This window comes from Megalobrama amblycephala, linkage group LG17 (assembly GCF_018812025.1).
Source record: "Megalobrama amblycephala isolate DHTTF-2021 linkage group LG17, ASM1881202v1, whole genome shotgun sequence".
NCBI lineage: Eukaryota > Metazoa > Chordata > Actinopteri > Cypriniformes > Xenocyprididae > Megalobrama > Megalobrama amblycephala.
This window is the reverse complement of record NC_063060.1, coordinates 12386431-12399059: the sequence shown is the minus strand read 5'-3', so window position 1 is coordinate 12399059 and position 12629 is coordinate 12386431. Positions and strand designations below refer to the sequence as shown.

Below are 12629 nucleotides of genomic sequence, written 5' to 3'. Positions count from 1 at the left end.
TAAAAATAATCCCAGAACTGCTATAATGTAGTTAACTGATATGAAATATTAAAGTTTACATGTCATGTAATGTGATGTGATGTACATTTAAAATTGTACATTTAAAAATTAATTTGTCATGCTGCCAGACTATTTAAAAGTAATAGTATTTTATAGTAATAGTAATTATTAAAGCGTTAGTTCACCCAAAAATGAAAATTCGGTCATTTATTACTCACCCTCATGCCGTTCCACACCCGTAAGACCTTTGTTAATCTTCGGAACACAAATTAAGATATTTAGCTTGAAATCCGATAGCTCCGTGAGGCCTCCATAGGGAGCAATGGACACTTCCTCTCTCAAGATCCATAAAGGTACTAAAAACATATTTAAATCGGTTCATGTGAGTACAGTGGTTCAATATTAATATTATAAAGTGACGAGAATATTTTTGGAGCGCCAAAAAAAACCAAATAACGACTTATTTAGTGATGGCCGGTTTCAAAACACTGCTTCATGAAGCATCGGAGCACAGATGAATCAGTGTGTTGAATCTGCTGTTCGGAGCGCCAAAGTCACGTGATTTCAGCCGTTGGCCGTTTGACACGCGATCTGAATCATGATTCAACACGCTGATTCATCTGTGCTCCGATGCTTCATGAAGCATTTTTTTGAAATCGGCCATCACTAAATAAGTCGTTATTTTGTTTTTTTGGCGCTCCAAAAATATTCTCGTCGCTTTATAATATTAATATTGAACCACTGTACTCACATGAACCGATTTAAATACGTTTTTAGTACCTTTATGGATCTTGAGAGAGGAAGTGTCCATTGCTCCCTATGGAAGGCCTCACAGGAGCCATCGGATTTCAACTAAAATATCTTAATTTGTGTTCTGTAGATTAACGAAGGTTTTACGGGTGTGGAACGGCATGAGGGTGAAGTAATAAATGGACAGAATTTTCATTTTTGGGTGAACTAACCCTTTAAAGGCAAAAATATAATTACAAATTATGCAAGATGCAAAAAAAAAAGAAAAAAGGTGATCATTCACAGCACTTAAAATAAAAACATTTCTTATATATTTATGCACACTAGTGAACTATGGCTGCATTTACTTACAATAAAAAACAGTAATATTGTGAAATAATTTTACAATTTAAAATGCTGTTTTTTCATTTTTATATATTTTTAAAAGAAGTGTATTCCTGTGATGGCAAAGCTGAATATTCAGCATCATTACTCCAGTCTTCAGTGTCACATGATCGTTCAGAAATCATTCTAATATGCTGATTTGGTGTTCAAGAAATGTATTATCACTGTTAAAAAAAATTGTGTTACTTAATATTTTGTGGAAACTTTTTTCCATGATTCTCATTTGAAATGGAAATCTTTTGTAACAATAAAAAAGAAAAGAAAAATCTTACTGACCCCAAACTTTTGAATGGTAGTGTACATCATAAAAAAAATACATGGTTTATAGAATATGGTGTATTTTTTTTTATTCAGTCAAAAATACTGTGTTTGAAAGCAAAAATAATAAAATTTTTAAATAAAAATAAAAGATTGTCTTCTTAAAACCATTTTAATTGCAAAAATAAAGTATTTGATGGTAAAACTCTTTGCACTGCAAGTAAATCTTTGTTTTTCTTTGTGCAGTTTTCATCACTCATGCACAAATTTGCTCTGTTTTGCAGTCATTGTTTGCACATCAGTAGGTGGTATCTAAGCACCAGAATGAAGACCTGTTTTCTATTGGTCGCTCTCCCTTGGCGCAATAATTTGGCTACGCCCATTGCGTGATCCGCCAGTCTGACTCTAACTGAGAGTGGGGTTGTTAAAGCGTGGCATTGATGGGTGTTTAGATATATAACACAAGGGCTTAATAATGCCCCAACGAAATATAAATGTTGATAATTATTTACATTAATGTTTTTATGGGACTTAGCATTGCATAATACAGTTGCATGAGCTATTTTGGAGTGCTCGGTCTTCCTCAGCCATGTTCAATGGAGCGCTAAATATGACCATGGCTGATGATACACTAATGGCCTAACAAAATCCAAAGTTTGATTATATTTCACTGTACCAACCTTTAATGCACTCTACACAGATGACAGTATACAGCTGCTTTATTGCACCTTCTGCCCATTTGGCACAGGCTTTCTTGGCCATGTGATGTCCCTTTGTTCCTAATATACATTTCTCATCTAAACATCCTTTATTCTTATAATAAATACCCTGAATCGCATGAAAAACACATAGAAACAATAAATTGTTTTAATCGTCTGTTTATTAGCTTACTGTTTCATCTTTTCAAACATTTCTATCGTTATAGAAGGGTGGGAGTTATGACACGTAATACGAGTGACAGATCAGTAGCGAATCATCTGTCTGGAGCTCATAGTCATTTGACATGGAACAGAAGCAGAGCCAGACAGCGTTTATCAGATCTCATAATTTAGTGGAAAATGAATAGAAAATTGACAGCTCTTTATAAAGAAATATTATGTAAACTTAGGAATCCATTTTCCCAAAATGTGCCACACTTTTGGACTAAAAGTCCTAATGGACATTGTTTATTGCGATCACACTTGGAGCAGACGCGATTGAATATGTCTCGTTATTTCATTTATATACCAATAACTAGTATGGTTTTGTATGTTTGATGTGTACTTCTGACAGAAATTAAAAGTTACTGGCACTGTTTATCATAAACAGTGGTCAAATATTGAAGCTAAAGAGCCCTAAATTCTTCTAATGATATTCAGTTCAAGATTAAAGGTGCCCTCGAATGAAAAATTGAATTTATCTTGGCATAGTCAAATAACAAGAGTTCAGTACATGGAAATGACATACAGTGAGTCTCAAACTCCATTGTTTCCTCCTTCTTATGTAAATCTCATTTGTTTAAAAGACCTCCGAAGAGCAGGCAAATCTCAACATAACACCAACTGTTACGTAACAGTCGGGATCATTAATATGTACGCCCCCAATATTTGCATATGCCAGCCCATGTTCCCAACATTATGAAGGCATTAGTCAAGGGCAGCCAGTAACGTCTGGATCTGTGCACAGGTGAATCAACAGACTAGGTAAGCAAGCAAGGACAATAGCGAAAAATGGCAGATGGAGCAATAATAACTGACATGATCCATGATATCATGATATTTTTAGTGATATTTGTAAATTGTCTTTCTAAATGTTTCGTTAGCATGTTGCTAATGTACTGTTAAATGTGGTTAAAGTTACCATCGTTTCTTACTGTATTCACGGAGACAAGAGCCATCGCTATTTTCATTTTTAAACACTTGCAGTCTGTATAATTCATAAACACAACTTCATTCTTTATAAATCTCTCCAACAGTGTAGCATTAGCTGTTAGCCACGGATCACAGCCTCAAATTCATTCAGAATCAAATGTAAACAATATAACAGCATACAATACTCACATAATCCGATGCATGCATGCCGCATGCATGACGAACACTTTGTAAAGATCCATTTGAGGGTTATATTAGCTGTGTAAACTTTGTTTATGTACTGTTTAAGGCAAGTGCGAGCTCCGTGGGCATGGAGCACGAGAATTAAAGGGCCAGTAGCCCTGAATCGGCTCATTTATAATGATGCCCCAAAATAGGCAGTTAAAAAAATGAATAAAAAAAAATCTATGGGGTATTTTGAGCTGAAACTTCACAGACACATTCAGGGGACACCTTAGACTTATATTACATCTTTTTTTTAAAAAGTTCTAGGGCACCTTTAAATAAGACTGTCATATAGTAACATCTCGCAGTCAATGCAAACAATAAACAATACCGCTAGAGATCTTTTAAAGTTAACTGGTTAACTACATGCACTTCAGAGTGTTCTTACATGGTTTATTATGGCATTACACATTGATGTATTGCTCTCCATGCCACAACCCCGCTCTCTGTCAGAGTCAGACTGGTGGGATCGCAAATTATTCGTGGCCAAATTATTGTGCCAAGGGAGAGCAACCAATAGAAGTGCAGCTTCACTTGAATTCAAAACTTGCAAGCAAAGGTTTTAGAGTCGCAAAAAAAGACTGCAAGTGTTTAAAAATGAAAATAGCGACGGCTCTTGTCTCCGTGAATACAGTAAGAAACGATGGTAACTTTAACCACATTTAACAGTACATTAGCAACATGCTAACGAAACATTTAGAAAGACAATTTACAAATATCACAAAAAATATCATGATATCATGGATCATGTCAGTTATTATTGCTCCATCTGCCATTTTTCGCTATTGTTCTTGCTTGCTTACCTAGTCTGATGATTCAGCTCTGCACAGATCCAGACGTTACTGGCTGCCCTTGTCTAATGCCTTTCATAATGTTGGGAACATGGGCTGGCATATGCAAATATTGGGGGCGTACACCCCAACTGTTACGTAACAGTCGGTGTTAAGGTTGAGATTCGCCTGTTCTTCGGAGGTCTTTTAAACAAATGAGGTTTATATAAGAAGGAGGAAACAATGGAGTTTGAGACTCACTGTATGTCATTTCCATGTACTGAACTCTTGTTATTTAACTATGCCAAGGTAAATTCAATTTTTCATTCGAGGGCACCTTTAAATACAACTTTTTGTATACATATCTAAACTGTTTAAAACTAGCCAGTGCCTTAAAAATATTTCTGATGTATTTGTGTTTATTTTCTAGGCACATGGAGAGATAAAAACAAAGAAACCCACTGTAAGGCCGGCCAGTGTTACCAGTAACCAGAATACCAAGAAAGAGACCAGGTAATTCAGTTGCCTGTCTATGTGAACGTGTGTCTCAGGCATAGTCTATGTTCATGTCTTAATAATGTGACCTTGGTCTGAGTCAGGGTTAGTTTTCAATCTTAGTTCACATATCAAATACACAAATCTTAAAATAGAATTCTGCAAAATAACTTGTGTTTTCCACTAAAAAAGAAAAATCTGGCATTCATATGACATGAGGGTGAGTGAGATGGAGGCAGTATTTTAATTTCTGGTTGAACTATCCATTTAAGATGACAAGAATCGAAGTTGTGTCCTTGAGAAAAACACTCAACTACAGGTCACTCCAGGGACACTGAGCTTCTTATTGGGAATGAGGCTTTGGAACTAAGGTTGCTAACAGACTAAACTGCAATATATACACACATACACGCTTATGTGTTTTATTATTAATCTCTCTTTATAGTTTCTAGTTTTCTCTCTGCAGTTCACAGCAGCAGGTCTTGTGGGGGTCACTTTCACACAGAACAATATCCTGTGTGTGTGTGTGTGTGTGTACGCATGTCTAATGGGTCTTAATGTATGTTTGCATTAAGCTGTGTGGCTGTGGAATTAGTTAGTTGACTTTAAGGTTTTGTTCCATTGTGTGTCTGTGTGTGTCCTTCAGTGGCTTTATCAGAGCAGTAAGTGAACACCAGGGTATAATATTAAAGACCTAATAAAAATGCAAATAAGATGCAAATAAACCAGTTACTGTCATTCCGCTCACAAACACATACACTTCTGCTCTGACTTTATCCTGATGGATGACATCATCTGAACCTGATTACTCCTGACCTCCTGACACACTGGGAGGTCAGATGCTCTTGCTCTCATTTACACACACACCCTCGTGTTATTATTTACTGAGACCCTCAGGTCACACACACCAACGCACCTGCGTTTGTGTACATGCCCCTGAGGAAATCACTGCACTTTCTGTAAATCATCTGTGTGTGATAATGTACCCGCCGAGGCACTGATTGGCTCTGAAAGTACAATATAATTGCACACTATCTGTACTTCAGAGTCCAATCAGGTTTCAGTTGCCACACTAATTAAATTTTAAGCGATTCATTCTTAAACCATGAAAGAGACGGAAGCGGAGATAAAAAGTGACTATAATACTGAACTATAAATAATACACTGTGTATTAGTGTTATTGTATAGTCAAATAATTAAGCAGAAATCGTCCTGGATCGTCCTAGCAAACAGTTTAAATAAAGCCCTGCTGTGTGCTGAAGTCACAAGCCTTTCAGTTTGAGTCCACAGCATGTCAGGGCTGATTTATCTGTTATCTTGATAGGTGGGGCATCACACTGGGATTTGTGTTTCTATGCAAGAGGCAGAAAGCCTCACTGCCCACAACACTGTTCTGTTGGGGAGGCCTACACTTCAACATGATGATGTTGTCATGCGGACAGCAGTAGTGGATTAATGGGCATTTATCAGCTTACTTCACTGCTTACTCCTTTACAAGGAAAGACTAAACATGAGGCCTGTCTCAAGATGCGTTCTTGTCTGTAATTGTGGACTTGTGAAACATCATCAGTCGCTGCCCAAATGCCTTTTCAATTCAAAGTTCACATCAAACCAAGTAGAGTTCAAATCCAAATGAGATATAATTCATCTTGTGTATATCTAACGGGCAGTCTTTGGTCTTATGAATCTGTTGTTTCTGGGCATATCGTTTTGGCTGAGGGCAAAGTAAAGTTTCATAACTTATACATTTATACCATTGTAGAGTGCTTGTCTTTGTTTACTTGCCTTTACTTCCTATTGTATAAGCTTCTTATACTTTAAACTTATACTTTTATAATGGCTATTATTTTTCATTAACAAATAAACACAAAGATAATCCAAGCAAAGGGGGGGGGCATTCTACTTCCTTCTTCTTCTTTTGTTTAATGGCAATTTACATAACCGACTTTGTGCACATCACCACCTATTTGATTGTTGTGCAATTATTTTTTCAATCTTTTCATTTAAAGGTCCCGTTTTCGTGTTTTTTTTGAAGCTTTGATTGTGTTTATAGTGTGCAATATAACATGTGTTCATGTTTCGCGTGTAAAAAAAAAAAACAGTATTTTTCACATAATTTACTTATCTGTATACCGCTGTTTCCACTGTCATAAAAACGGGCTGATGACTTCCTTGTTCTATGAAGTCCCTCCTTCAGAAATACGTAACGAGTTCTGATTGTGCCAGCGGTTCCTGTGTTGTGATTCGACAGCAGCTTAGCGAACCTTTCCCGGAAAGGTCACGCCTCTTACCATAACGTGGAGATGCACGCGCTCAGTGTTATTGTAAACATGTCTTTAATTTTACCCTATCAATTTGAGCCGGAATCAGACCCGGTGATTGGACTGCGGGATGAAAATAACAGCGTTTCGATGACATGGCGACAAACACACTCTACAAACGCAACTCTTGTGTATTCCTGTGGGCGGAGGTTAGTCAAAAAACTGTTTTAGTGACGTCATTAAAGAAGGAAGTAGAGGGATGTAGTCCAAACTGGCCGTTCGATGTAGGCGACTTCTGTTAAATAAAATATCTCGCTTGGCATTGAACTTTGAGCTTTAAAATTTTACAGATTTTATTTATACTCTAACAACAACATTACACACTAACTAAAGTTTGAAACATGGGATCACGAAGAACGGGACCTTTAAAAAGTAATCTTTATTCACTAAGAATCAAAATTGTATTGTTTGTTTGATGCTAATTATTTGATAAGATATCACATATGTATTTTATTATAGAAATTATTGCATAGAAAATGTCCTATTACAAAAGGGAAAAAAAGCAGATCCATGTGTGAGATGACAATAAAATACATACATATATTAAAATTGAATAAACATTTAAACATTACCATTACCACTTTATTAATAATGCTTTATAATAATATATATATATATATACAGTACAGTCCAAAAGTTTGGAACCACTAAGATTTTTAATGTTTTTAAAAGAAGTTTCGTCTGCTCACCAAGGCTACATTTATTTAATTAAAAATACAGTAAAAAACAGTAATATTGTGAAATATTATTACAATTTAAAATAACTGTTTTCTATTTGAATATATTTCACAAAGTAATTTATTCCTGTGATGCAAAGCTGAATTTTCAGCATCGTTACTCCAGTCTTCAGTGTCACATGATCCTTCAGAAATCATTCTAATATGCTGATCTGCTGCTCAAGAAACATTTAATGTGTACAATTGTACAAAATATTTGTGTACAATATTTTTTTTCAGGATTATTTGATGAATAGAAAGTTCAAAAGAACAGTGTTTATCTGAAATCTAATCTTTTGTAACATTATAAATGTCTTTACTGCCACTTTTGATTGATTTAATGCATCCTTGCTGAATAAAAGTATTCATTTCTTTAATTTCTTTTCAAAAAAATAAAAATAAAAATTCTTACTGACCCCAAACTTTTGAACGGTAGTGTATAATGCTACAGAAGCTTTGTATTTCAGATAAATGCTGTTCTTTTGAACTTTCTATTCATCAAGGAATCCTGAAAAAAAAAAGTACACAACTGTTTTCAACATTGAAAATAATCCTAAATGTTTATTGAGCAGCAAATCAGCATATTAGAATGATTTCTGAAGGATCATGTGACACTTAAGACTGGAGTAACGATGCTGAAAATTCAGCTTTGCATCACAGGAATAAATTACTTTGTCAAATATATTTAAATAGTACACAGTTATTTTAAATTGTAATAATATTTCACAATATTACTGTTTTTTACTGTATTTTTAATTAAATAAATGTAGCCTTGGTGAGCAGACGAAACTTCTTTTAAAAACATTAAAAATCTTAGTGGTTCCAAACTTTTGGACTGTACTGTATTTATTATAAAGCATATGTATATATGTATGTGTGTGTGTGTATACACAGTATATATTGTATAATACTGTATATATAGCAAACTAACCCTGGAACATAACCTCTCTGGAGCAGGTTATGCTCAGAGAGTAAGTTGCTATGGCTACTTACATACCCTGAAAGTTACCTCCGTTTTTGGAACCGAAAGTTGAAGTTATCCGCTTACTTACTCTTAAACATACCCAGGTATGTCACATAACCTGCTTTCTGTAATACCCCCCAGAACACAGGCACAGCAAAACAAAAGAATATCAAGAATAAAAGTCACAAAACACAAGGAAAATATGACACCTTGGAAGTTAGCTTCCAAGATGAGAACCCAAGTTCAAGGAAAACAGAATTCTTGCTGCATTTAATTTCTTATGATGTTTTATTAACAAAATTCGGGAGGAGCAAGTTCAGATAATTAACCTAATTAGCACAGGTGGAGAGCATTCAGTTAATCAACTCAACCAATGTCAAAAGGTATAAATTCAGCAGACTGACTTCTGTTCATCTGAGAGTTTATCAGCATCCCTCCTCCACCCCATCTCCTCACTTATAGTTCTATCTACTTTTACCACACCGGGGGGGGGGAGTACTCTGGGTTCGGGCCAAAATTCCGAGCTCGGAGCCCTCTCCCCGGACAGCACGCCAAATACGCAAAACTTTACTCCATTTAATTGTATGGATATGTGAACTCGTGAATTAAATAATGTATTTTTGAGGGAAATAGAATATTTATCAGGAAATAATAGCAGGACTTGATTTTCGTCCATTTTATTGGATTTGATTGAATCATAAAGACTGTGCTTATGATATAATTAGTTCTTAAATGATGCTTTTCTGTATAATGACCACCAAACTGTATAACTGACCATTGTCTTGGGCATTTCCTGCATAGCTGTGGTAGTTTCATGTCTCTTATCACTCTGCAGTCACTTTCTCAGAAATAAAAATAATAATTTCAACACAAATCAATATTTAATTCCCCATTTATTTATTTATTTGGTTACATATCTGTATAATAAGAAGGATAATTTGCAGTGTCAGTCATTATTGCAAAAAAACAAACAAAAAAAAAACATTTTGATGATGATAACTTTGTCAAGTAAAGACCAGCTGACTTCAAAATAACCCTTTTTTATTATTATATTTCCCCCACATGGCCTGTTTTGTCTGAAAAGTCATTTTCGAGGTGTATAGATTAAGATTATGAAGTCTCTTACGTTAAAAATTATGATTTTTTTTTTTTTTTTTACTTCTGAACAAGGTGCACTGCAGAATTTTACACAATAAAAACTAGGACATTATTCATAAAGTGGATCAAATTTGTCAAATAGGGTGCATTTGTGTTGAATGGGACTTAGCAAAGAGCAGGTGGGGAAACCGACTTTGATTTTTGCAGGGATTGTGCTGACTGAACATTTAGACTAGAGTTATAGACTAATACATTTTTAAAATACAGCAAAACCGCAATCTCAAACAGATCTGTTTCTCTGCAGGGCAGTGCCAGGGCGTGAATTATTGGAGGTGGATCCCGGTCTGGTTGGGAGTCTGGCCAATATTGTTCCCAAAGGAAAGGAGTCTTCCCACAAGCCCCTGCAGCTCTCACAGCCTCACCAGCATTGTGGCGTCGAGGAGAGGCCTGTGTCAAAAGACTTTGTGGATGATCCAGAAGTGCCTCCACTTATGTGAGCAAGACAGAGAGAGAGAGAATATGCTATGATATGACACAGCAAGAGCGCATAAGCATAATCACAATCTCTGCTGAGCTTGTGGAACTGTGTGTGATGAAATAATGTGAGATATATTTAGCTCTCTTCATTAGATGTATAGTTAAGCAGATGAGTAATTGTCAGTCTCATTAAAGCTTGCTGAATATTTCACTGCTACAGATCCTTCACTTTCAGTGTGTTCTCTCTCTCTAACACACACACTCAGATACTCATTTATTGACTTACAGTCATGTCTGTCTGATATAAAGGAGGAAGTGTCTCTAATACCGTGTCTAAGCTGAATGCGGGCATCAAAACTAAATTGCTCCCATTATAATCAATGAACACAATGTCCACAATATAAATGCCTGTTTTGGCGTGTTTTGTTCAGTTGACACTCTTTCTATTTTTTATGTGCTGCACAAATTATTTATTATTATAAATTAATTGATTTTCTCAATGCATCTGAAATTATTTTATCAGAATACAATATGTGTAAAATCAAAAAAATGGAAAAAAAGATGGACAACATGTCTCCACTCCCTTCCATTGTAGAAAAATGAAGCCAGAATATCCCAGAAACACTGATTACTTCATTTGGAGTCCAAGTCTGCACAGTAGTGACCCTGAGGTGGAGTCGCAGTATCAAGGTCTCGCCCATACTCCCGCTCCCGCAGACTCATTTGCAAGCACAGCTGTCAATCATGAGGTCATATCTTGTTTTTATAGCCTCAAATAATTAGCTAAAACCAAACTTATTGGAAAAATTAACATTTGAAAATACTGTGATAAGAACTACTTAAAGGGATCACCCGAAAATGAAAATTCTATGGAAAAATAAATACTATGTTAGTCAATGTGGGGCGAGATCTGTTTGGTTCTTCACATTCTTCCAAATATCTTCCTTTGTGTTCAGCAGAACAAAGAAATTAATACAGGTTTGTAACAACTTGAGGGTGAGTAAATGATGACACAGTTTTCATTTTTAGGTGAACTATCTCTTTAACATGTCTGAAACCATCTTCAGAACAAAATTATTTGAAGTGTAATTGGATTTTTTAACCCTTAAATGCATACCTCGGGTCTTTAGTGACCCGAGACGTCATTCACTACCCTCCTCCTCATTCATTTTTTAAAGTTAGACTTCAACCTTCTTGATATTCCTCAATTCATTATAAAGAATATAACAAGAAAAAAAATCATAAAATTATAAAAGAATGCCTATTTTTGAATTAAGTTTTTGTAAAAAATTTTATAGGGGTCGCTAACGACCCGAGGTGTGTATCAGTGTATGTATGTTTTTTCTGCACAACATTAATTGAATCTTAGATGATGCAATAAGTGCAATTCACATTTATTCCACAAGGTGGCAATGTCTGATAAACAATGCTGAAGTGACGACTCATTTAGATGGAAAACGAAATAATAAGAAAAACCTGAATTGGGTCAGCGATTTACTGCAGAGCAAGTACTGAACAACAACAGCAATCAAACATGACTGTAACTCTTACTGGATGGAACTGGTGAAGCTGTTAGCGATCGAAATATTGATTTTGAAGATGTTAAAAATGATATAGTTCTAAAAATATGTTTGAGACCGTGAATGGGCTCATATTTGCGACCGCAAAAATAAAACTAGCCTATTATTTGCTGAATTTACTGGCAAATGAGCTCTGATGAGGACAGTGATGATGGCATAAAACATCTGCTCAAACTGAGCCCTTTCAAGCTCCAAAAGGTAACAAAATATGATTTATTTTATTCTTCTCTAATATCAGAGGAGTTTTATATTATTGCGACAGGTAGAGATCCTTCCGTGTTAGATATAGATCCGGGTCGATAAAGACCCGAATATGTAAGAATGATTGGCGAAACAGTCATGCATTTAAGGGTTAATTCACGGCTCACGTCCTATTATATTACATGGAGAGGGGGAGTGGTTTATGACCTATACTGCAGCCACCCACAAGGGGGTGATCTGCATGTTTTGGCTTTACTTTTCAGGATGTATGCTGCACACTTGTGTAAAATTTATGCTGTAAATTTTATTTGTTATATGTTCTACTTTTGATGGTTACATCAAAGCCAGCTTGTGATGTTTCTGGCTTCTGGCCTACTAATTTAAATCATAATTTTTTTTATTAGTAATCAAAGCAAAATTAGAATTAAAATTATTTCGCTTTTCTAAAATAGGCCATGCAAAGTAAACTTTTAATACCAATGAGATTCCATTTGAAAATAAACTGCCAAAGCTGATTGGTCTGTGGTTAATAAGCATTAT

General features: G+C 35.4%; 1 protein-coding gene across 3 annotated transcripts in view; it reads left to right on the top strand.

Annotated features, from left to right (window-relative positions):
* dnaaf11 (dynein axonemal assembly factor 11) overlaps nt 1-12629 on the top strand; it is a 28291-nt gene that overhangs the window by 7675 nt on the left and 7987 nt on the right. For 2 of the 3 annotated variants that reach the window (XM_048163989.1, XM_048163988.1), the window contains exons 11-12: nt 4668-4750; nt 10136-10324. In XM_048163989.1, the coding sequence (XP_048019946.1) occupies nt 4668-4750; nt 10136-10324 (272 nt within the window). Of the gene's footprint in view, nt 1-4667; nt 4751-10135; nt 10325-10903; nt 11536-12629 lie in introns of those variants that run through there. The other variant, XM_048163987.1, reaches the window with a different exon arrangement.